The 25,684-nt window shown below is 34.8% G+C and overlaps 1 protein-coding gene across 8 annotated transcripts in view; it reads right to left on the bottom strand.

Annotated features, from left to right (window-relative positions):
- Nucleotides 1-25,684, bottom strand: part of ZNF236 (zinc finger protein 236) — a 73,637-nt gene that overhangs the window by 22,350 nt on the left and 25,603 nt on the right. For 6 of the 8 annotated variants that reach the window (XM_027643953.1, XM_027643952.1, XM_027643947.1 and 3 more), the window contains exons 9-22: nucleotides 23,060-23,263; nucleotides 21,711-21,939; nucleotides 19,693-19,965; nucleotides 17,762-17,965; nucleotides 13,973-14,117; nucleotides 11,787-12,047; nucleotides 11,292-11,542; nucleotides 10,520-10,621; nucleotides 5,494-5,645; nucleotides 4,259-4,365; nucleotides 4,013-4,164; nucleotides 3,685-3,897; nucleotides 2,888-3,167; nucleotides 2,324-2,427 (exon numbers count right to left, since the gene is read on the bottom strand). In XM_027643953.1, coding sequence (XP_027499754.1) covers nucleotides 2,324-2,427; nucleotides 2,888-3,167; nucleotides 3,685-3,897; nucleotides 4,013-4,164; nucleotides 4,259-4,365; nucleotides 5,494-5,645; nucleotides 10,520-10,621; nucleotides 11,292-11,542; nucleotides 11,787-12,047; nucleotides 13,973-14,117; nucleotides 17,762-17,965; nucleotides 19,693-19,965; nucleotides 21,711-21,939; nucleotides 23,060-23,263 — 2,677 coding nt within the window. The remainder of the gene's footprint in view (nucleotides 1-2,323; nucleotides 2,428-2,887; nucleotides 3,168-3,684; nucleotides 3,898-4,012; nucleotides 4,165-4,258; nucleotides 4,366-5,493; nucleotides 5,646-10,519; nucleotides 10,622-11,291; nucleotides 11,543-11,786; nucleotides 12,048-13,972; nucleotides 14,118-17,761; nucleotides 17,966-19,692; nucleotides 19,966-21,710; nucleotides 21,940-23,059; nucleotides 23,264-25,684) is intronic. The other 2 variants (XM_027643949.1, XM_027643951.1) reach the window with 2 other exon arrangements.

Below are 25,684 nucleotides of genomic sequence, written 5' to 3'. Positions count from 1 at the left end.
TACAAGTAACAGCAAACTATGGAGTTTATTTCCTTAACCAAATCCACAGTTGTACAATTCAGAAAAAGCGTAATGTAAATATCTGGCAGAAAACATGCCACTGCAGCTGAAAACTCCCTATAACTCCTGAAATTCCCAGACCTTCCAGCACAATATTGCTTTCTAGTTAAACAAGGGTAAGAAATCAATGCTTTTCATAAAGAAATCACAAAACCAATGTGTGCCTATGATTCCTGGTATTGAATTCTAGTTTCCATTTACACAGAAGAATCTCTCATCAAATTCCTGAATTCAATTCAACCTACTTCAAATGACAGATTTAGATTACAAAACCCTGGCACTGTTGTCACTTTTTCTTCATCAAAACTAAGTAAACCTCTGATGATGTTCTGTTTCAAATAATGGAGAAGAGCCCAATAACATGAACCAGTAAGACAATGGGAATTTGGGCTGCAGAAAAGCTGTCTACCATTGAAGCCAGACAAGGCCCAGAAAGCAGGTAGAGAGTTAAAATCAGAATGTAGCTACCTACATCAGAATATAGGCATAAATAAAAGCACGGAGCATCTTGCCAATACTTAGCTAGGATGTACTGCCAAAACCTAGAGATCAGGTGGTACCGAACACAGCGAGAATGCACACACCTAACCTAAGTAAGATAAGGGGGCAAAGTGGGGCTTGAGTCCAAGAATCTTGCAAAATTCACCATTAAGTCTGCCAAAATTAAGAAAGTTGAAAAGTTCATGAAGATGATGAAGGCTGGGCCAAGAGCCAGAGGATGAAGAAACAGGAACGACCCTCCTAGATTCTCCCCAAATTGAAGACCACGCCCCTGACTCCGCCTAGACTCCGTCTATTATGAATATTATAATCAGATGTTGCAATCATATGAATATGTATGTAAAATTTTGCAATTTCCTGTAAAAGTAGTATATAATCATGTCTTTTCACTGGAGAGACAGAGTAGTTTTGTCCAGCGCGAGCTGGCTGCTCTCCAACGTTGCTCAATAAATATACCTCGCTGCTTAAAGACTAAAAATTGTCTCTGAGTAGTTTTCTGCGCCTTCTTGGGGGCATTTATTGGCATCACCACCACATTCAGGGTGCCACAAAGGAAGCCATCTAGCAGTCTTTCTCACTATATAAAAAAAACCCCCACCCAATGGTAGAAAAGGGAAATAAAAAAAATAAAAGCGAGAGAGAAGGAAACAAAAAAAATTAAGCAGGAAAGAGCAAACTGAACATCTGAAGTCCTGTTATTTAAATATTCAAGGAGATTATTACCTGACTCTGGATAAATCTAATGTAAAAAATTCCATTAAAGATAGTGATCAAAGAGATGCAATCTCTTGTTAAGTCCCACAACTTTCCAACTGCTTGAATCTGGACATACATGACCAAATGCCTGCTTTGTTGTTTTGATTATCCTTAGTATCTGCTACTGTCTGAGACAAGATACTAATCTACGCGATGATCTGATGTAACACATAAGCAGTATTTCTTACTAAACAACAGAAGAAAATACAAATATAGTGCAACAGAGAGGGAGCTTCCATGAGCAAAATAATTATGTATTATAGTATTAAAAGCTTTTTATCTTGTCTTTTGTACTTTTGAAAAGAGATAATAATGAAGCTTAATGAAACTGTAGCCAGTTTTAGAAATTAATTAGTTCAAGATTGGGTTTCTTACAGAAGTTCAATGGTAAGAAGAAAACGAGTATGAAAGATTTAGAGGGTTTTTTAATTAACGCAAAATTAGAGTTGAAGAACACCTCTATTAAAATCTCTCTCAGGAATACAGAGAAACTACTGTAAAAACCTAAATACTACAGATATTAGGTTTATATTCAACTTGCATGATTCAAACAGCTGAACGCTCAAATTTTTTGTACTCTTCTTTTTCAATTTACTTAGCAGGGCAAACATTAATGTTTATAATTTTTTTCCTCTAGTTTAACTTGAGAAAATCCCTCAACTCCACCTTCTTGCTCAGGAAAATCATTTATCATCGAAATGCTACAGAAGATTTGACGCGAAAATGTTATGGATACTTGCACACATAGTTTTTGCAGGAGCTAAGTGTATGACTGCTTTAGAAGCCTACTAATAGAGAAGGTTGTAATAATATGGATTTTTTTAAATGTCCTAATATCACTAACTTGACGATGCCAAAAGTACCAAATTTCACTGACTGCTGCCATTCACTGTGCCATATGCTAGATCCCAGCGAAAACATACCACTCCTTGCAAGATCTGTACTGAAAACAGCTGGTCAAGAAAGTAACCAGTTTCTAAACATAGACATTCAAAATCTTACTGACCTGTGTGTGTTTTAACATGACAATCCAGAGTGGATTTTACAGTGAAACTCTTTCCACATTCTTCGCACTTATACGGCTTCTCTCCAGTATGGATACGAACATGCCTAATAATTCCAGAATACAAGTAAATCTGAATTTCTACTTTTATGTCAGTTTGCAAAAATATTTATTTTCTATCTTACTCATTTCAGAATTAATTAAATACTTAATTAATTAATTAATACTTAATTAATTACTATCATTACACTAAGCAGAACAAGTAAAGAAAATTGAAGTATTTGCCTTTTTTTTCCAACTGATTTTTACATGCTTTTACATGCAGGTCTTACAGCAAGAAAAAATAATTTATTCAAAAATGTCATAATAATAATTTCAATACTGCAAGAAAATAAATATGAAAAGGCTGGGTTAGTCATAGTCAGAAAATGTATTTTATATTTTGACGTTATGTAAATATGAGTCAAAATTCAACTTTGACAAAGAGTTATATGAAATTATTATTGCTTAAGTTTCTGGTGAACAATTTAGCAAATTAAAAACACACAAAACTTTTCCATTCCTTACCTGACTAAATCACTGGGTTTTTTAAAACTTTTGGGACAATAACTACAACAGTTGGCATATTTGGGTTCTGCTTCCAGTTCTGCTTGCTTATCTTTGATCTCACTAATTCTGTCTTTCTCTGCAGCAGACTGGACAAGAACTTTTTCTGAGACAGTGGCACTTTCTTGAGGCCTAATCTTTGCCAGTTCTGCTGTTTCTTCTTCTGTAAAAGTTATGACACCAGGACGAGATTTTCTGGAAGTTCTTTCAGAGTTTTCATCATCATCTTCAACACATGCAACTTTTAAGGCAAAAAAAAAAAGGCAAAACAAAAAAAATCAAACCAAAACAAAAAAAATGTTTGTTTAGTTTAATCTATCAGCTGAAATTACAAAAAATAGAAGGGTTTATTATTAAACACATGGCCACTATATTACGTGCTCGGACTTTAATCTCTTTAAAAGGTCTAATTACTCATGTCCGCACTTCATTTTAAAAAAAAACTCTGAATTTCTGATTTTTATTTTTACAGTAACTAATATGGGTATAAGTAATTTAGGACAAAAATTGTTCTACTTTAGTGACATACTAAAGCAACTATGTCACATACAGTACCTTGAATACACTGGACAGATCCTGGAAAACATTTCTTTAAACAATTTAGATAACACAGCAATTTTAGCAGCTCTGGACATCAGACATTATCCATGCTGGAAGGCTATTTTGTAATATTACTGTTACAGCATTCATGTAATCCACCAAAACATCTGTATTTCTTATGGAGTAAGGACTGTAAAAGTAAAAGTGAAATAATTTACCTCCCCCTCCTGTATCTGTAGCTGCTGCTACAGCTGAGGAGACTGTCTGATGTTTTTTCATATGTTTTTTGCAGTGAACAGTTGTTCGAAAGCTTTCATCACAGAATGGGCACTTGTAAGGCTTCATGCTCATGTGAGTTGCCATGTGCCTGGTAAGGCTGCCATTAGTTGTGAAGGAGGTATTGCAAATGCTACAGCTGAATGCTTTAACTCCTTAAAGTAACAGAAACAAATAAGTAGCATGCTATTTGTTTAAGTTTGCTTACACAGGACATTTACAAAACCCAAACATGGTTTAAGCTAATATAGAGTTGGTATGCTCTGTTACCTGTATGAGTCTTCTCATGTGACTTAAGAACTCCTGAGGAAACAAAACCACGTCCACAGAGTTGGCATTTATAAGGTTTCTCACCAGTATGTGATCGTACGTGTTGTTTCAAATGGCTGGATTTCTTAAAACCCTTGTTGCAATATTCACATCTATTAGAAGAAAATTGTTTTCATTAGTTGTATACAATTACTAGCCATAAAAGATTCAGGAAATTCTGTAACGGAACATAGAAGTATAACAAACCTATATGAACGCCTACTTTGATCTTCATTATCCTCAAGAAAATGAGGCCGTTGGGTATGCAATTCAAGTTCTTCTTGTGGTGACTGATCTTGTATCAAGCGAGTAGTCTAAAAATCAAAGCCTCAAGTAAATTTCAATAACACAATACTGAAATAAAGTCGCACAAATAGGCAACAAAAAATTTACAGCATTTACAGTCAATACAAGTAATCAAATTTATGCTTTCATAAATTTTGACAAGAAATTAAGAGTTCTATATGATACCTAGCTCTTTCATAGTGAGAAGGTAGGCACCAAAATGTTCACCTACTGTATTGGAATAAATAGACCATGTGGTGCATTTATACTTCTCTGAATCTATATAAAAACATATTTAACTTGTCTAGGTTTTCTAGTGTTGGAGGAGTTAAATTTAAAACTAGGGAAGCCATTTTAAACACTGAGTAGCAACACAGTGGTGCTGAAGACTTCACTACTTTTTGAGCATTCCTGTAAGTAAAAGCCACTACAGAATAATCCTTAAAAACTACAGTATGTTTTAAGATTTGAAGAGAAGGAAACTCCAAAGCCTGTAGGTTGAAATTACTCAAACTCTTCCAGATCCTAAACCCCACTTTAGTTCTCTGACTGACATTTGCAATTCGCAAACAAGCTTGAAGAGACAATAACTCATGCAAATCATCATGGTAAGTACATTACGACAGGTGGTCTTCATGTTAGGTGCTTCTACCATCATAAAAAGTTATATTTAAAGTGTATTTTTAGCAATTGAGTTCTTTTACAAATTTAACGAGATAAAAACCACACAAGAACATCACACATTGCGATATGCAAGCTCCATGAATGACCACTATACATTTGCAATGTTTTTTTTTATTGTTCGATCATATATATCTATAGAAATCAAAGAATTAGGACAAAAGATAGTGTGATAATGTACAATTGTTTCATAACTTTATGTCTTTTTCTCACTTTTAACATTGCAATCCAACTCTACAGCATTATATCCTTTTTTAAGTCTAGAACACCAGAACATAAAATTCCTTTTTAGAAACATGTAGTCAGGTCACTTATCCTCTTCCCACCCCCATTTTCCAGTTGTTAAACATAAGCAATCTAGAAAAGAAATCCTGAAACTTTTCTGACTTCTTATTTTACTTACCACCAATGAAATGTTGCAAAGAAACTCACCACTGAACACAAAACAATGAAGCCTGCCTTCTAGCAGTACTTACTACATTAATAGTGTCTGTATTTGGAACCTGAAGAAGGGCTGGTGGATGGTAACTCGTTGAAAGAGCCTGAGATTCAAGTGTGCTTGAATCCTGCAGCTGCTGTACAGCTGGAAATTGAGTCTGTTGATTGTAGCTGTCATTCACTGTAAAACCTGCCAAATATTAAACAGTTACAAACCTGGAGAATACACTGAATTGGACTTTGAATAACACCACACTTCTCTGAAAACTACCTTCAAAAGAAGTTAGGTAGTATCACTACATAGTAATACTTGTATTCTTCACTGTTGAGTGTCAAAAGACACAGATGTTTCTGGTATCTATGTAATATGCATAATAGGGTTACTTACCATTAGCTGGAATTCTATTGGAAAATCTCCTCCACAGAAAAACACTGTTTGAAGTTTCTTCGGAGTGCCACAATTACCTTAGAGCCATTGAAATTTTGAATTTCTTGTATGTAAGCATGCATGTGTCAAACAGGTTGACCCATCTCCCTTTATCCACGTTGGTACCACGCTCCCTTAACTACACTGGAAGCCGATCACAAGGATGCAAAGCTCAGTGGGGAGGATGGCGGGTGAGTGGAGGAGATGACCCAATAGGAGAACTCCAGTTTCTGATAAAGTAACCCCATTTTCTCCTACTTTGGATCTCCTCCACATATTCCCACTCTTTAGATAATAGTAAAGTAGAGCCTCTCAAAGGCAAACTGCAAAGTAAAAAATAAACATATTTTTATTCACATTTTCAGTAAAAAGACCTAAAATTTTTATTTGGTTCTGTTCTCCCAAAATATCAGATCTTAATCACCTCCTTTTCTAAATGAATGGATGAAATGATAGCATCAACGATTCAGAGCCAGGGAAACATAGCTCAGATTGCATTGGTTTTTAATGCTATTAGAGATGTCCTTTATCAACCCTTTTAAGTCCTAATACTTCCAAAAAAACAATCCACAATGTAATGTGGAAAAAAATGAAACCACAAGTATCAGTAATTAATGTACGGGCAACAATTTTAGTACTTCTGTGCAGTTTGCCTTTAGTGGACAAAAAGGGTGAAGATTATGAAAAAAGGGTAGAAACAAACCCACATCAGAAGACCACAGCATCAAAGGCCAAAAAGCAATGCTTAAAGAATGTTTTGAATTACAGTATAACAAAAACTTGGTTGTGTTAAGTTTAAGCAGAAATTTTCCCGAAAGACCCTTTCCACACCAGAAGAATACTGTAATCAGTAGAGGAAAAAACCCTACTCGTATGCTATTGCTTACACCATAGAATGAAAACCCACTAATGTAAACAAATCTTGAAAGTATTATTAGTCAGGTCATAACTTGACACCAAATCTATCATTGCAATTTCTATACAATTTTCTCTCCTACAACTTGTAATCCTACAAGATTACAAGAAAAAAAAAAAGGATTCAACAAGCTGAACCTTGCACCTCAATTACTTAGTGAAATGACAAAATAAAAAAGTAGCCTGAAGAACAGCAATGAAAAGTTTTGCAGTGATAAAAGGGCTGCTAATTTATACTTTTCAAATAAATTTTGGAAGTATCTTTATAGAAAAATGGCATTCCCACTACACTAGATGAGTATACAGAAAAAAACAAGACTCGAGAAACTGAAGCAAAGTGATGTCACTTCTATGCCCTACATAAAAAAAAAAAAGGATATAACTATTAAATGTACAAAGAAACAGGTACCTAATAAACCTGAAACTTTTTTTAATCAGCAGGTGAATTGTACTAGCTAAGAAGGAAAAAAGAAGTTACTATACCATGACCTGTTTTGCTTCACAGAGTTTAAATAAAAGCCATTATTGACATCCTGAAAAACTTCCCAGGACTATGCAACAAAATGCTCAGAAGAAAAGTTCTGAATGTAGAGGTATTTGAGGACAAAAAGAAAGAAATACTACTTCTGAAAGTAGTTCTGAAATAAATATGGACCAAAGCTGTGACAAGAATATATTTGATGCATTCCCATTTTGCCCAACACCTAACATGAAGGTCATTTTCCACTCAAAAAAGATCTGACAACTTCAGCATGCTCAAAGGCATTTGCTACCACCATAAAATTTATATGGAACAGCAGTAAAAAATCCCACACCACCAAACACCAAAAATCAGACATTCGGTCTGAGAGAGAAGTAAATTTCATAACCTTTATTTTCTGTTCTTTTTTTCCATCACTATATATTGTTTCCCTGAAGCTTTTGATCAATCTTCAAAGAACAGAGAACATCTGAGGCTCGTATAATAAGGGGAGTCTCTTACTATGACTATGAAGTCTTCTAAAGCTGGAATTGCATTTTGCATTTTTCAGTACAAGTAATCATTTACGTTGCCTGGGGTTTGTTTGGCTTTCGGACATCACTCAACCTATTGTCTTCTATATTAACAAAACATATTGCAAAATAGAATACTCTGGAAATCAGTTTACTAGTGGAAAGATGTGTCTTGCACACGAGAATGAGAAAACAACAGCATGATACTCATAGCAAATACAATATTTTAGTTTAGACAAAACTTCAAATCTTTACTGACAGATCCTTTGAATTCTAACATTACAAACATCTACATGCACATGTGCATTTCAGCTGGGACCAGTGCCTAGCAATTAATGTTCTGCAGGCTTGCTTCTTAGGCAACTTTTGCAACCAGCTGAACAGTACTGACTGGAATCAGTGCATAAATAGTTACTGAAAAATCAGAATTCCAAGTCCTGAGATTGCAGATCAACTTCTTAGGAAGGCAAAACAGCAGTCTGATGGCAAAGGTATATTTCTATGGGCTACAGAATAACACGCGGAAGCATTTGGAATTCTTAGTTTTTCAAGGTCACTCGCCTATCACTACTATTTGAATTATCATTCAACCATCCTCTCAACCAGGGAGACTTTAAAGGAAGAAAAGGTGATGTAAATTATATGAAAACACATTTGTTGACATATTATTCAATAACCCCAAACCAATTTTATATAAAAGATACACTTGGTTGTTCTGACATCACTAAAAAGTCTTGAAATGAAGATGCCTGAACACATTAACTACCAAGAATACAAGTCCTTTTCCTCAGTCTTCAAATCTAGCTCAAATGAATTGCAGATTATGATACAGCAGTACCCGCACAGGATCTGCACTTCTTTACAAGTCTGAACACATCAAGAAGAAAACCTATCTGAACAAACCAGAAATTCAACAGAAGTATTACAAACAAACCTGAAAGAGTAAGTTCTGGCAGGTCTGTGCAGACCTAGAAATCAGTCTCATCTGGTTGAAATGCTAAGATTTTTTTTTCTTTAAAAAAAATAAAGAAATCAAAAAACCTACCAAAGATCTTTCATAACTCCTACATTGTTTTATTAATAAACACTGAACCAAAATATTTTAACAAGAATACAGCCTATAAATACCAAGGATAAAAAAGACATAGTGTTTTAAGCTTTAGTGTTCTGCCTAGTTGATAGGAAAAAGAAATTAGGAGCATGAAGCACAGATGCAGACATAGGGAGAGGGTCGACCAATTTAACGCATGCATCCGCGCAAATGCTTACCTACCTGAAATTCAAAAATTTTGAAGGGCTCCAGGATCTTCAAGGAAACTTCAAAGAGTTGGGAATCTGTGGATGAGATTCCAAGTAGAATAGGAGACATCTTATACAAACGAGGCTTTAAAAAGCCCACACCACAAGTGTTCTGATTCTCTGTACCAATTCTACAATGTACCGATGATCAGTCTGGATTTCTGACGATGAAAGAATTGTTTTGTGAGTTCTAGAAGAGTCTCTGCCCTCCCCAAGAAATCATTCAATATTTATTTAATAGAGAAGATACACATACGTAAAAACTGAAGTTTAAATAAGGCAACAAAACAATGTTCACATATTGGGTTTTCAAATTCAAAGGAGCCACTAACAAGGAAACAAAACCCACCACCACTCTTCAGATTAACATAGAGTTAAAGGCTGCAGCTTTTTCTGTAATCTCTTTTCATTCATTTGAAAAACTGTAAAAGGTAACCAATGAAAATCGTCATAGGATTTTAAGAGGACCTGGATCAGTCTTGTTTAATAAAGGTGGAGACTTTAATTTTTTTTCTTTACATACAAAGCAGCACAACCTAGAGAATTAAAATCAGAAAGTTATGCTATTTCTCATAGTACCATGCAACTTACCAAAGTCAATTAAGTTTTTACAAAAGACGCTATAAAACTTAAAATGACGCTATATCAGCTGATCAGCCACTGAGGTATGATTCCCAACCAAAACAAATGAAAACCCCTTGAACATTCTCCATGTAAGGGACTTCACGTGCCCACCCCGTCCCTCCCCAAAAAAACTCTAACCACCAAAAAAAAACTCAAAACAAACCCAAACAAAATTAGTAGCTTCATACTAAGCAACAATTCAAGAAATCCAGCTCTGAAAAGCAAAGAAAGGCAGTCATTTCTTCATTATTTGCAGGCTACATAAGCCTTACACATTTCTCTGTCTTTTATAGGGAAAAAAAAGTTTTCAAATGCTTCCAATCTCTTAATTTGTTATTTACATTGCTCTATAAAATACAAAAGGAAAGTGCTGTGGATAGCTGAAAGTATGATTTTTTACATGACTATATTTTGCACTGTCTTTTTTCAAAATGAATCCAAACAGCTACTCAGTCAAATCTTACCGTGTTTCTGATCATTTCAGGTTATGAGCATGCATATTTAGGGGGAAATTTGTGTAAACTGCCACAGCAAGTTCAAACACAATCAAAGAAAGAATATGAAATGCCTGACTATAAAACCCCTACTGTAGTGACTAGACATCGGCTCATAAAAGCAAAATCTATTTATATTTAAGTATTCAAAATATTCCACCAAGTATAGCTTCAAAACAGTAATTGTTTTGCAAGTCCTCTGCATTGCAGTTACTCTGAGTGCAGGTGCTTACTTTAGAAGTGCTTTATCATAGCTATGCTGAAGTCAGATTTATAAAAATTACTTCTGTAAAACCTTTATTCGTTACTAACCTTGTGATAAGCCCTGTTGATCAAATGGCTGCTGTGTTATAGCCTGTTGTTCAAACTGAGTGATGTTTTCCTGTAAAGCATGCTGGGATGTCACAAATCTATCTGAAATGGGGAAGGGAAAGGGAGAAGGTGGGAGGAGAAAAGAAGAGAAAAATATCAAGAAGATGTAAATAACTGCATATTTCAGTTGTTTCCAAACTCCTATATTTTATAGTCACTGAATTTTCACTGTATTAAAAATAAGCAAAAAATTATGGGCTGAACAGGTATTTAAATCTTGGGTTATAGCACACTTCACTTATATTCCCCTGTTGTACTTGCTAACTCATTACACCATGAAAAAGAACAAATAAGCAAAACCAAAATACTTTGTTTCACTATTATGTATAAGTACACCAAATATTTCATATTCTCTCACCTCAAAACACAGGTATTACTTTCTAAGTAGACTATATAGAAGTGCTTTTTATTAATAAGAGCTGATGTGGTAAAATTTTGTACTATTTTTCTGTATATTAGTTTAGTAGTTTTGTTTGCTACTACTAAGGAGTGCAAATCTTAATCAATCTTTTTATATTTTAACACTAAACCTAAACAGCAATAAATGAAATTGTACAATATACTTAAAGTAGCTAGCTTTTCTCCATGTATTTTTCTAGTTGTTTACTTGCATTGTCTTGAAACCCAAAGGACTGAAATTTGTCAAGAAACCATTATTTGAGAACTTGTAAACTTACCTCATTATAAACCTAATTGTATTTCAAATACTCACCCTCGTCTTGCTCTAAAGGTTGGTCAGCCAACTGTTGTTCTAGTGCTGCTTCTTCTGTGCCTACTACTGGTTGTTGGTCTAACTCTAAAATAGCCTGCTGATCTGTTGCAACAGCTTCTGACTGCTGTAGCTCATCACTTTGAATCTCCACTTGCATCTGTGTAGAAACATGAATGCTCTGCTGATCTACTGTAGAATCATCTATCGAAGAGGATTGCTGATTCTGCTGAAGTTGCTGTGCAAGTTCATATCTGCAAAGAAAGGTAAGAAAGCCTTGTTGTGGTTTCAGTTAGACACTTACCGTAACTATTTATGTGAAAAATTTATTATTTTTATTATACACCATAATTTACTATATCTTCAAAAGGTACCCATAAATAAACATCCATAGTCAAATATATGCATTTGTTACAGAGCAAAGCTGCTTTTCCAAGTATCTTTAAGGAACAGCTACTGAACAACATTGAAGGATTCATTTAAAAATTGTAAACATACCTATGAGTCTTCATGTGTTTTTTACAGTTTAGTGATGTTTTGAATGTCTTTTGACAATACGGACACATATACGGTCGAAGATCATTATGGATCCCCATATGTCGCCTAAGGCTACCACCAGTAGTGAAGGCCCCATTGCATACAACACACTTGAAAGCTTTCAATCCAGTGTGTGTTCTAATATGTGCTTTCAGAACTCCAGCTGACACAAAACCTCTTCCACACTGAGAGCACTTAAATGGCTTTTCACCAGTATGCGACCTTTCAGAGAGAAAGCAGAAGATTTAACAGTTTGATTTACAAAGTTATTAAAGGACTAAATTTTAAAACGAGTAAAATAAACCAAACGAAGGTGACAGTTGTATGGATGGAAGAAGCCTCAGTTAAGAAAATCCAGAAATTAAAACTTTAATAACTTTATTAATAAATTTAATAACAAACAACTTCTCAGGTCTAAAAGCAATACTATCTGACTAGTTTTAATCGTGTTCTACAGTCCAATCTCCTTTTCTGATCATACTGTGTCCCCATTAAAACACTTCGGGGTTTAACTTTTTCATGCCAGATGGTGTAGTATTTCTTCAAACTCCTTTGCTATCACTCACGTGTATTTTCCTCAATTCAGCTAAAAAACTGTCCAAAAGAGTTTGGAGAAAAATATACGGTTCTCCTCGTATTACATACTACTACTACTACGTTTAATAACAACTTTTGGGAAAATAACTGTGTCCATCCTAAATACCTCCTGAACAAGGTTGAGTACAACTAGTCTGTCATAACGTCATGTGAAAAAATATTCAAGTGGGGAAAGTCTCTCACTTATACTATCAAAACATACAGCACTCACTATACCCTTCCCCACAGGTATTAGAAGAGCTTCCATTTAGGACTACAGTAAGATGCAAAACAGACTGAAGGACAGGTTAAAAAATGGAGTAGAGTTACTGTTTTGCTACCAATATACACTATAAAAACCACTCTCCCTGTGGATAATGTGAGACACTGTTCAGTCACTAACCTACTGAAAATACCCTTAACTACAAATGTCGGTCTAATTCAGAGAGGGAAACAAGCCTTGTAAGCAATGATCAGCACTACTCCATGAGGACAGACTGACCACATGAGTATCAAGCCTAGCAGTTTAGCTACAACAGTGCCAATTTACAGAGAAAAATCGCAGAAAAAGAGAAGTTTCTGATTCTTCCAAGAAACCCCAAACAAAGCCATGCTTCACTCAGTGCTCTTGCAAAGATTAATCAAAGTAGCATAGCGGCAGGTGACTAATATCCCCATCACATCTTTGCATTTTCAGTATCATTCAAAATTACTTTAAATCGATCCAGCTTGACTGTGTCTATAAAAGACATTGAGAAATCTACAATTACAAAAGAAAAGATGTGATATTGTAAAGCTTCCCTTCCTCATGTTAAGACAGCATAGTAAAACCAAGAACTGTTTTAAGGCAGTTTGAGAACCTACAAATATAGAACCTGATTTGTAAGGAGAGTACGAGGAACTCACCATGACTTCAGTTAGAGAAAGTGAGGAAGCAGTCCCGAGCTTACTTTGTAGAAACAAGTAGATTGTTACCTGCTTGTATAGAATCTTTCCTTAGATCTTAGCAATCATCTTGGGTAGGTTTTTTTAATTTTCCTCTTTCAATATTCATAGTTTATAAATCAGAAAGCACTGTTTCACAACTGACTAAACGTCAAAGCTCACTGTCTGTAAAACTGCAATTTGATCTCATTTTAAAGCTACCCTTTCTTTGTAAAAGAAGGTTGGATTAGTTACCTCCACTGGTTCTCCTCTAATCTAAATTTTTCCTTCTCAAAACCAGAAGTTACATACAAAGCAGACAATATAGAGTATGCAACTACAAAATCACCACAAGAATTCACAAGCAATGCTTGGTATTTTCTATACCAATTTTTTAAGAAAAAAACAGTCCAAGTGTTAATAAACTAAACTGCACACTGAACACTTGAATTGCTAGGACCACATACAGATATGAATTAGTTCAAAGTTTCCTCTAACTTTAACAGAAAAAAATCAATTACCACTGGTTCACTGTTTAAGAGATGGTAAGAAAAAAGAAGTCTTTTCTGTGAATACTATATAAACTTCATGCTTTTCCATAAACTTCATATTACATACATTTCCTTTCTTCATTGTGTTTATCTTACCTGATGTGTTGTTTTAGATGACAAGATTTTTTATAGGCTCGATGGCAATAAAAACACTTGTATGGTCTCTCTGCATTATTTACAAAATTACTGTTAAAATAATTTTGGAAGACCTGGCTATTCCTTGGGATTGGCTGGATAAGACCTGCACACATAAACACACGCACAAAAAAAGGAAAAATTAATTGGTAAAGTTATCCAAGGCTGCAGTAGTCTGAAGAGCTAGCATTTGCAAAGAAAGCATGATTAAACTTACAGTATCCAAAAATATAAAGACTGTGTATGTTTCCAGCACATATTTAAAATTATGCATACATTTATTTAGCATTATATATACTATACTGCACATGCTATTTTAGTGATAGTTCTTCTTTTATCCAGAGGTCCACCTCATTACAGTGAGTGTCCATGTCCAAAATAAGCATTAACTTTTAAAAAAGTTGACAGATACGAATTCACTGCTGATCCAATAATATCTTCTTCTTCCAACCTCGACCTTAACCAAGTGATATTTAATCAGTGTATCCCAGATGTATACTATAACTATAATATGTATTTTATGGAAAGTATAAAACACCATGATTACCTGACTTTACTTAAAGGATAAAAGTAGTCCATTAAAAATTGTTGTATTTATGCATCTACTTCAGCTAATCAGTCAATTTTGCTAATTCTCTAAATGCCTCCAAAAGCTTTTTGTAAAAAAACAACCCCAAAACCTCAAACCAATGTTTTTAAACAAATGCTTTTTATACACTGGCCCCTGAAGTCACTCAGGTGTCATTTTGGAAATTCAGTTGGAAGCTCCCACTACTAAATGTCCAGTTGGCTAAGAGAGTTGGACTTGTTCAGTCTGGAAAAGATAAGGTTTCAGGGAGACTTTATAGCAGCCTTTCGTACCTAAAGAGAGCTGAACAAGAGACATGGATAGGGACTTTTTTAAATGGCATGTAGTAATATGACAGGGAGTAATGACTTTAAGATGAAGGAAGATAGGTTTAGATTAGATGTTAGTGAGAGTAGTGATTAACAGGAACAGGTTGCCTAGAGAAGTTGTGGATGCCCCATCCCTGGAAGTGTTCAAGGTCAGGCTGGACAAGGTGTTGATCAGCCTGGTCTAGTGGAAGGTTTCCCTGCCCATTACAGGGAGACTGGAAATAGATGATCTTTAATGTCCCCTGCAACTCACCATTCTAGGTTTCATTGAAATGTTAGTGCAGTAGGCTGTCTCAGAAGCAGTCAACAGAAGGGTATAACCCCAAACATCATGACAGAATGGGGATAATAGCAGACTTCTCAAGTAAACCAGCTCATCATCATTCACACAACTGTGAACTCAAAAGCACCCATCACAATACTAATAATACAATGGTTGATGGAATGCTGAAACGTTTCAAAAAATATGCAAAAATATCTCTTAATGGTCCTACATATTCACCACAAAAGTCATTTATATTGTATTTTCCTTCTTCAGACTGCTTCATCTAGCTTGTTATATTTCATATTCATAAAGGAGAAAGCCTGAATGGTTTCTGCTAAGTTTCAAATGTAATTGAAAAGAGCAGAAGACAAGGAGAGAGAATTCTCTCAATTTTAAGAAGAGATGGCAACAATAAAACCCAAAAACTATATCTCTCAGACTTGAAAATGTTTCTACATGTATGTTATACATATATATATTTATATATACACGTAAACGCCAAAACTTCCTTTGCCTTCCCCAACTAACTCAGTGTAGTAGAATCATGTTCTGTTAAGAAAACTCCTACCAAAATAAACCAAAACCACCTCCAAAAAATCCCAACAACAACCCCCAAAACACAAACCACAAACCAAAGAAACCCACCAAATCCAAACCCCAAACCCTACTTTTAAAATTACTTCTGGCATTCTTCTTTAATGATAATTAGAAGTAGTATACAGGAGATGACACAAGTATTACAAATCAGAAGAGGAGAAACTCCATATGACAAATATTTACTCTCAAATTTATTTTTGATCTTACAAGACTAGAATAATTCAATTAACTCTTTAAATGAACTATAGCTGACTAACTTATGAGCGTATACCAGGTTACAATGGTTCTTGTCTGCAGAAATTTCCAATAAGATATATAATAAATCAGAAATAACTATATTATATAAATAACTGATTTCTAATAAAACACTCCCAAACTGTTTACTTAACCTGTTCAACTCAGATAAATGAAACATTTCTCTGAAGTGTTAGAATAGTTAAAACTGGCGCTACTCTGGACATAGCATTTCAGTAAAATAAATCCAAATGGGAACATTTTATAAAGAAGTGTATTTCCTCCCATTAGTTCCATCTTTGGAACTGTAGTAAAGCCTTGAAAAAGATTCCAGTAACTTTTTTTGCATTTCCTAATCATTAAGTACCATAAACTACTGAAGTAAAATGAAACAAACACTGAAACAGATACAATTTGCAGACTTTTTTCATAGGTTTTTAGAAAAATTAAGACTATTTTAAAAAGCAAAATATGTATCAACAAAGGTGCCAGTCAAAGATTAACACTATTACTGAGCAACAATACTAGGTTCTTGACAACTCTAAAAGAACTCAAATTTTTTTTTTTTTTTGGGGCAGGGGGGGTCCAAACACGGAAATATTGTTGGGGGTTGAAAACAACATGACACCCTCTAGACAAATAGTACAACTTCTTATTTTTACATTGAAAATTCCAATATCAGTGAAGTTCATGTGTTATCAGCACCTGTAGAAAAAAATTTTTATAGCATTTCTTGTTAAGATTCATCTTTTTCCAAAAACTGGACTTTCAATGTGCAGATGTTAATTGTATTGAAGTGCAGCTCTTTAAAATCAGGGAAAAGCACTATAGCAGTTTCCAGGGTTCATTCAAGAAAGAAGTACTGTGTGATTGGAGTGTCTGAAGCTGTCAGCTAAGTTTTGCTTCTGCCCCAAAAATTTAAGTTTCTTATATCTGATACCAAAACAACCCTTATTCTTGCTTTCAGTAACTCCTGGAAGCAGCAGAAGCAAAAGTGTTTTTAAAGAGTAATAAAGATTTTATCAGTATAAACTAAAGACATTAGCAATATAAGATCCCACTGTAAAGACGATTACACAACAGAGAAGGCAGGAGTTCACAGACTGCTGAGTCAAACTAAGAGTAAACGCCTCACCCCTTACATTGACCTCAATTGGACAACAATATAATGTCTTGATCGGGCTGTACAACAACTAACCTTCTTCCAAAAAGTGGTTTTACGTAATGTTGTGACAATTATTCTACAACAGAATTAAAGGAACTGTATGAATTCTCCATAGCAGGTTTGAGAATTTTTCTGCCCTTTTTGAAATATGACCACTAATGATTACCACTAATTCAGTTGAGGTCATAATTATAACAAACACTCGAAAATCACGTAACACACTGACTCATTAATATCTGTAATCTGTAATAAGCATGACCATGTTAAGAAGAATCTAAGTCATGAACTGTCTGTCATCTTTTCTATACCAACAGTAATTAAACTCCTCTCCTAATGTAAAAACGCACTTTTTTTTTTTTTCCGGTAAGGATTATACAATTTCATTGTAAATAACAAATATCCTTCTTATTAATTTTAGTGCAAGCAAACTATAAAATATGGCACTTTTCTGAAGACTGATTGTTTCTGATTATTTATTATTTCAAAGTGCACCTTTATAAGTAAGCTCTGAATGTCTGCTTGATTGAACTGTGACTTTTATATTCCAGTGAAATCCAAATTTCAAGAGAGTACAGATTTACTTGCTCCTTACCTAAATCAGTTATGAGTATGGGTTCTTGCAAAGGAATGTCTGGTACTGGACCACTCGACTTTCCTACTCGAACTTTTGCAGGTTTACGTTGATGTCGCAGCTTTCTTAGTTCAGTATGTTTAAAATGTGAAGTGATATGAGTTTTCTGATGGCCCGATGTTCTAAACTTTTTGTCACAATGAGGACAAGCAAAAGGTCTAACACCTGCAAAAGATTAAAAAGAAAAAAGAGATTAGTCTGGGATTTTATTTCCATCAATCTAGAAATGTAGCTTTAGAATACTGATTCTCTTTTCTGTATTTGCTTTTTTGTTTTCTATCACAGTGTCTACTCTTAAATAGGTTTTCAAAACAGACTGATGAAACCCAATCAAAAGCAACAATTAAATTGCTGAACTTCTAACTGATTGAAACACAATGACTTAAATCAGTTTGTTATCAAGAAACTGAATGATGCAAAAGTGACAGCAATTCTCAAATGTTCCAGAAGCTATCCTAAGAATTGCAGGTACCAGGTAAAAGTCCTTCCAAAACAAATTTCTAAAAAACTGTGAGAAAAAGGAATCAAACACACAGGCAAATGTGTTATATAACAGGATAAAACAGAGGAACAGTCATGTGACAAAATTAAAGAAATTCAAGATCAGCCACTGAAAATGGTAACACTGTTTGACGGCAGTCAAAAAAGCATGCCAACTGGAAATACCAAAGAAAGACTTCTGTAATGCAAAATCTAGTAGAAATCTCTCCTTGAAAAGGATACTGGAGAACTTAACAAATTACAGAGACAGGCAAGGCTGAACAACTTTCAGCTTTTGTCCAAGGGGAAATCTTGTGACTTAAAAAGGCTAGGAAACGTGATCGGGTATTATAAAGAAAGTTTGATAAAATCACAGGTGGAAAACATGTACAAAAATGTACTTCAAAATACAGTAGCTAGTACATCATATGAAACCACAGAGCAGTTCCATAAACAATGGACTACCTATTTTCCAAGCCACATAGTGCTTCTGCCACTCTGAATGAATCTGAGTTTTTCTATAAAGTAAGGTTAACTTTAAACAAGAAGAAAAAAATGTTGGTTTGCAAGCTTACAAAAAAACACAAAGTGAAAAACTTTCTGCAGAAGAACTGAACATCGATATTTCACGGATTAAATGCATCAAACTATAAAACACATTGAACACCAAATGCACCTTGTCAATGAATGACACTTTTGCAGAAGGTAATTACATAAACAGGAATGAAGGGAAAGAGTAGAGCATTTATGAGCTTATCTTGCTGAAACATTATTCAGTAGAATAAGAAAACAAAAGTGGAAAACAACTAGGTTGTCCACCAAATGCAGAAAATTCATTTTTCTCTATGGAGAGAATAGTTCAGCCACAGAAAAACAGATATTGAGGACATCATGTATGATGTAAACAAGGACCACATGAACAGAGGAGTTTTAGGATATGCAGTGTAAGATACTGAAAACAGGTTAAGTTGGTGAAGACATCAAGCAACACCTCAATGTTGAAGACAAAATGGGAAGTAACCAAAGAGTCCTGAGTGACATAGTGAAATTATCAAAAAGTGTAGGGAAGGGGAGGGAAAACGCAGAGTAAATATGAAAGACGATGACTCTTTAAAAAGCACAATTAAATACACTCACAATAGTGATATTAAAAAGGAACAACAGTTGACTCAACATCAGAAAACCAAATGCCCGTGGCTTTTGTAAGAGACCAAAGTCTCAAAGACATGAAACACTAGAAAATTATGACAAAAAATTACTCATCATATAAGACACTAAAAATTATACATTCTCTGATATATAACAATGACATGATAGACATATCTCTTAACTTATACATTTCACATTGTCTTTTTTCATTCAAGGTTTCACCCACATCGTAGAAAATAAGAAAAGCAATTTTGAATCCTTACCTGTATGTAGACGAATGTGAACTTTTAAACTCCCTGAGGTGGAAAAGCTTTTCATACAAAATTGGCACTTGAAAGCTTTGATGCCAGTGTGTGTTTTTATGTGCGCTGTTAGAGTACTCTTTACTGCAAAGGCGCGGAAACACTGGGGACACTTGAATGGCTTCTCGTGGGTATGAATGCGAATGTGGCGCACTAGATCACTTGGTTTTTTAAATTCTTTAGAGCAATATGGACAAACATGCCACCTTATTCCATTTTCTTCACGTATAGAACCTAAAATAAGGAATATCAAAATGAATGTGCTTTAAACCTTTTAACAATTCTTCAAAAATCCCACTACATTGACATCATTATACAAAGCAAACAAATTACACAAACAAAACTTTCTATGAAATAGATGCCATCACAATACAGTTTGTAGAAGACTAACTATCAGATACGTTCTGCTTCACAAAAATGGTGATGGGTTGGAATGACAAAAACAAAACCCAAGATATTCCTCTTGAAATTCAAACAATGCAGTTTCTATGCCACTTAAAAATGTAGAATGTAGTTGCAATGCAACATAATATACCAGTTAACTAATAAATACTATATCTAACCAAATTATCCAATAACGACTAAGTCTTCAACCGTAACCACACCAAATTATTTTAAGTACTAAACACTTATCTAACTGGAGGAGATACTTTGCACAACCCGCTCTTCTGCAAATTCAGACTTAAATTACCTTTTGCAAACTTCTAAAGGAATAAAAATTGAGCAACAAGTCCTTCTGATAGATTTAAAATTTAAGGCTAGCTTTTTTTCACAAAAGCTGTTTTATGATCCAAGAACCCTAAGCTCTATCCTAAGGCAACAGGATGCTTTTTCACAACAACAACAACAACAAAAAAACCAAACAAAAAACCCCTTCTAAATCCTATCAAGAGTTTTTTATTTATATATGTTGGTCAATATCTGATATTTGCTCATTTAAATCTGTTTGCATAGTGGGTTTTTTCCTAAAAACCATGTCAATACAGTGAGGTCATAATACTTTATCAAAAAACAAAGGTTTTGACCTGTCAAAGTGTTTGACTGTACAGCAGTGACTTTTTTATTTGCAGTCAGAGCTAGAGAGTTATTAAGGTTATACACAAGTAACAAAATACTTATTACCAGGGGAAAACGTTAATGTTGATTTTTACCACAGTTATGCTGAACAAGCTGAATTTTTGACTCTGGATCAATTTCTGCATCCCTCGTCCCTCGCAAAAGAAAAAGTAACATCAGTGTACCTATGAAGATACTACAAACAGAGCTCAACGGCTTCTTGTAGTGCTGTCTCTACCAGACAAGCCAGTAAAGTATGATGGTTTTACTCGGAACAAACTTCTAGCAGCCATAAAGCTTGAGCGATCTTGAAAATGAAATTGCATTTAAGCGCACATAGACAAAACCCAGGCTTGTGCATACACAACACAGTAGGGAAGCAGAACATCAACACATATTTATGGTGACAATATCACATCAGTACTGTTGTTCCAGAGACAGGTGACATGAAGCATTATCTATTGCCAGCCTTTATCCTTCCCTACACGGGAAGATCAGTGAAGATCTGCATGAGGCAGCACTACTGCACTTATGCCTCTGTGGGACCTCACTTCTGAAGAAGAAGAATAGAGCTTGCAAGAACTCTTTGTTCTGGGACACACAAACAAAACCCAATCCTTCCCAGTCAAGGATGATGGGAAAGAGAGGAAAAAGATTCATATACTTTCTTTTTTGTTCTCTTCCTATAACACCACTGATCTAAATCCAAAAGATTTAGCAGCGTCATATCACTTAATGTCATTCTGACATGATTTTGCATAATCTGTTATAGATACTATTATTCATATCTTACACTGTGTTTGAGATAAGAGCAGTAAAGTTCATCACTGATCCACAATACATTTTGGGGAATCCCTTTATAAAGTCATAAACATAAATACTACAGTCTTTACAGCACAAGTATAAAGCAGTGGCAACATTACCAGGCAAAAATGGTGATTTTTTCTTAATAAACTTTTTTTCTTTTTTATCTAGTTTATCTGTACTCTCTTGCTCCTTATCTTGTTCTGCATTATTAGAATCAGCTTGATGATTTGAGAGAGTTGGGACATCTGGGTTCTGATCCTGGGGCCCAGCAGTCTTAGCCTGGCTGCAGTCAGTAGAATGTGCAGAGACAGGAATTGAAGACAACCCACTGTTCTCTAATGCTTGCTAAAAAAGAACAAAAAAACTTCTAGATTAAGAAAGAAACATTCCACAGTTACCCCAACTTTTCTCAAACAACTACTTGGAAGATATAATGCAAATATAATTAAAAGAATTAGAAGTCTCATTCTCACAGAATTTCAGCTAGATTTCAAATCTACAAACACATTATTACACAACACTGACTTCTGATTGTCTGTTAAGATTTTAAGTTGCATTTCCAGCAGTTATTCATTTGCCGACAGCTGCCTTTTAGGAAACAACATTTTTTGTTTAAATAGCTATCAAGATAATAGTTACGTATCACATTATTTTCTGCAACTACACATCACACTCCAGACATTACAGAACTCAGCACAGGTAACGTGGTGAACCCGCACATAGCTACATGTAATATTTGGGTCTTCCAAAAAGAAATTTAAATGGTACTTAAAAGGCTAGAGATAAAAAGATATCTTCAAGGTTAGTAGGCTACAGCTAATATTAAAGAATATTATTCTCTGCCCGGTCCTATTCTGCTTGTGGCGCAGGCTGCACAACAAGCACACATAGCTGATTCACCACCCTGCCTCTCTTCTGTTACACAGCATCTCCTACTGCCAGATATATCAAGAACAGAATCTAATAGTTTAGGAAAAACTGACCTCAGAAAAAAAAATTCTTGCACAAATAGGACATAGTCAAATAGCCCTTATTAATTAGAACAGGGTAAAGGCCATGTATACATTCTCATTTTTTAGCCAGATAAAAATATTTTTCCCCTCTTAAACGTCATCATGATTTAAGCATGGCATTACCTAAGGACATGCCACAAGCTGCTTCTAGGCAAGAGAAAAAAAAAAAGCTAAAGTGATCAATAAAAATATTCATGTATGGGTGTGCACACTTAAAGCTTTCTTCTAGGCCATGTAATCAATATTTATAACCCTTCTTTTGTACTATTATACAAAAAGGTATCTTGGTGCATTCCATACCCATTCAGTAGATCCTTACACTTTTTTTCTTTACCGGTAAATGATTTAGAAATGCATAAGGAATGCTATAATTGAAAATACTCAGAATCATTTTCACTACAATGAGAAAGAAACCACCGAAATATAAAGCTATTCTCACACTGAGCTCTTACCTGCAAAATATCTCTACTGATTCCCACCGCAATGTTGAGCTGTTGACCAGGTTGTTGAGGTTGGTTATTTTCTACAGGACCTGGTTCTGATAACTCAAGGAGCTGCTGAATGACATCAGTGACAGCCTGCTGACCCTGGTGAGCAGCAGCTGGAGACACCTGGTTTTCTGTCTGTTGAAGAAGTGGAGACCGAAAATGTGTAGCCTGAAATATACAGCAGTACATTTGTAAAGGAAGATGAAAAGTATATATTACGAACTCACCTGTCCAGGTCCCTTATCTGAAATGTTTGTTAACTGTCCACTACAAAGATGTCTCTTTGTATAAGACATAAGGATTATACAGAGCTGTCATTCAAGGTTTTTTCACTCCACTAAAGAATTGCTTCTGTATATCTCTTTTTTGGAGTCCTTATCAAGCTTTAAATTGTAAGCTCACAGCTTTAATTAAATTTATTAAACTACTAAACCTTCAACCACTTTACAAAACACAGGCATCAATTACAGAATTCCACATGTAGAGGCCACATGAAAAGTAATTCCAAAACAAATAAACAGCACTGACATGGTTGTCTCTTCAAAGTTCACACTTACCTCAAGTAGGTCCTTTGGAAAAAAAAACACCTTCTATTAGTTGGGATTTCTTCTATATGAAATCAAAATCTTTCAGAACAAACTATCAATTTTCCCCTTCAACTTTCAACCTTCAAAACCTCTTAGCTTTAGAAAAATCTCTTTATACTCTGAACATTTAAATAGGCATCAGGCTCTGTAAAAATACTACATAAACTTGAAGTTTAAAAATGTAATTTCTTAATCTTTGATTTGATAATTGTATCTTAGGCTACCTTAGCAAAAAATATGAAGAAAAAAAAGTGATATAAAGCCTTGGTATTTATTTTTTAAATAGGAAATAAAGACTCTTTTTCACCTTCATTTCTAAACTTCCTTGTAACAAGAGAAAAAATAATTGTTAATGAAGGAACTGCTCAACATCTTCAACATGAAAATTACAGCATTACATGTATTTAGCCAGTGTGTTCTGTGTATTATACAGCAGTTTATATACAATCTCATGGAGGTTACCTTTTTTGAATAATAATATACATATATGCACACATATGAAGTTTTTTACCATTATTATTAAGATATGCTGTTCATTATAAAAAGTTTCAGAAGACCCTTTCTAGGTCTCATTTTAACACCCCATTTTAAAGACAGAATAGAAAATGAAGTGTTTTATTACTGCTCCATAATTCCAGAGTTGTTCAACTGGAATAGTGGATCTTTTGATAACCCTTGGTTTGTCTGATCTGCTGTGTAACACAGACTACGTGACTGCTCTGAGTGAATTACTCCTTCAAGTATAGTAACTGTATAAAAATTGGAGTTCTTTAAATCAAGCAGTTTATTGTGATAACTTTTTCTGTTACCATTCAACTTTAACATGTGGTTCCAATAGTAAACTATCCACACTAAAATTCCATACTTTATTTCAAAGTGTCAATTTGTCTAGCCTCAACCCTCAAAATTATTTTTCTTTTCTCTGTTAATGAGATTATAGATTTTTCCTTCTTCAAAACAGCAGATCAAGTCACCCTGAAGTATTTTATCTGTTGGGCAGGGTAGCTAATGTACCTTTAATCTCTTCAATAATAAAACATGTCATAGCATGTTTTAAGAATTTTGATGGCTTTGATTTCCCCTATATTACGGAAGACAGTTCATGATAGTGAACAATATAAACTGCAAGTGAAAACAGCAAAAATTGCAGAAGGAAATACAGAGAATAGACAATAGTGGATCTGGACAGGCCAGATCCATGTACAGAGGCCAGTTGTATGAGGTTTAATAAGGCCAAGTCCTGCGTCCTGCACTTGGGTCACAAGAACCCCATGTACTGCCACAGGTTGGGAACAGAGTGGTTGGAAAGATGCCTGGCAATTTCAGGCAATTCTGGGAGGAGGAGGCAATGGGATCTACTGCTTCCAACTCAGACCTCTCACTAGGAAAAACGTTGCATGCTCCATCAAGTACAGGGAACCAGAGAATATGACACCCTGACACAAGGACCTAATTCCCATCTGGAGAAATGCAGGAGACTATGCAAGACTTGAAATTTAATTTCAACTGATTAAAAAAAAAAAAGAAAAAATTACTTAAACTTTTGAAGAAAAGTCATTTCAACATTTTTAAAATCTCACAAGGAAATAGCATAATTATTTAATACAACAAATATTCGTAACCAATTAGTTCACATCAGTTCTGTCCAGCCATAACTTAAGTGGTCCTGGAATAAAGAATTTACAGTAAAAGATAAAAAGAAAGTGAGTGGACTGTTTATAATGACTTTAAAGCAGTCATGCCATATTTCCTAGTTCTTGGTTTCATGGATTCTAGCACATCAGAAGATAATCAGTAGCTGAACTGGGGAAAGAGAGACTAAGTCAGATGTCTGTCACTAAGATACCATGCTGCAATCAATAGGTGACAAACAAGATGCTATATAGCTGCAAAAAAGCATGCCAGCATTCTCAGTGGGACTGGCACATACAGACCTGCCTGTACATCACAGCTATTTGCTATGGGGTTCCAGAGAGTCAGTGCTGCATCCTCCTACCCCAGC

This window comes from Corapipo altera, unplaced genomic scaffold (genome assembly GCF_003945725.1).
Source record: "Corapipo altera isolate COAL_440 unplaced genomic scaffold, ASM394572v1 24b, whole genome shotgun sequence".
NCBI lineage: Eukaryota > Metazoa > Chordata > Aves > Passeriformes > Pipridae > Corapipo > Corapipo altera.
Note: the sequence above shows the minus strand (reverse complement) of the source record. Positions and strands in the feature narration are given on the sequence as shown.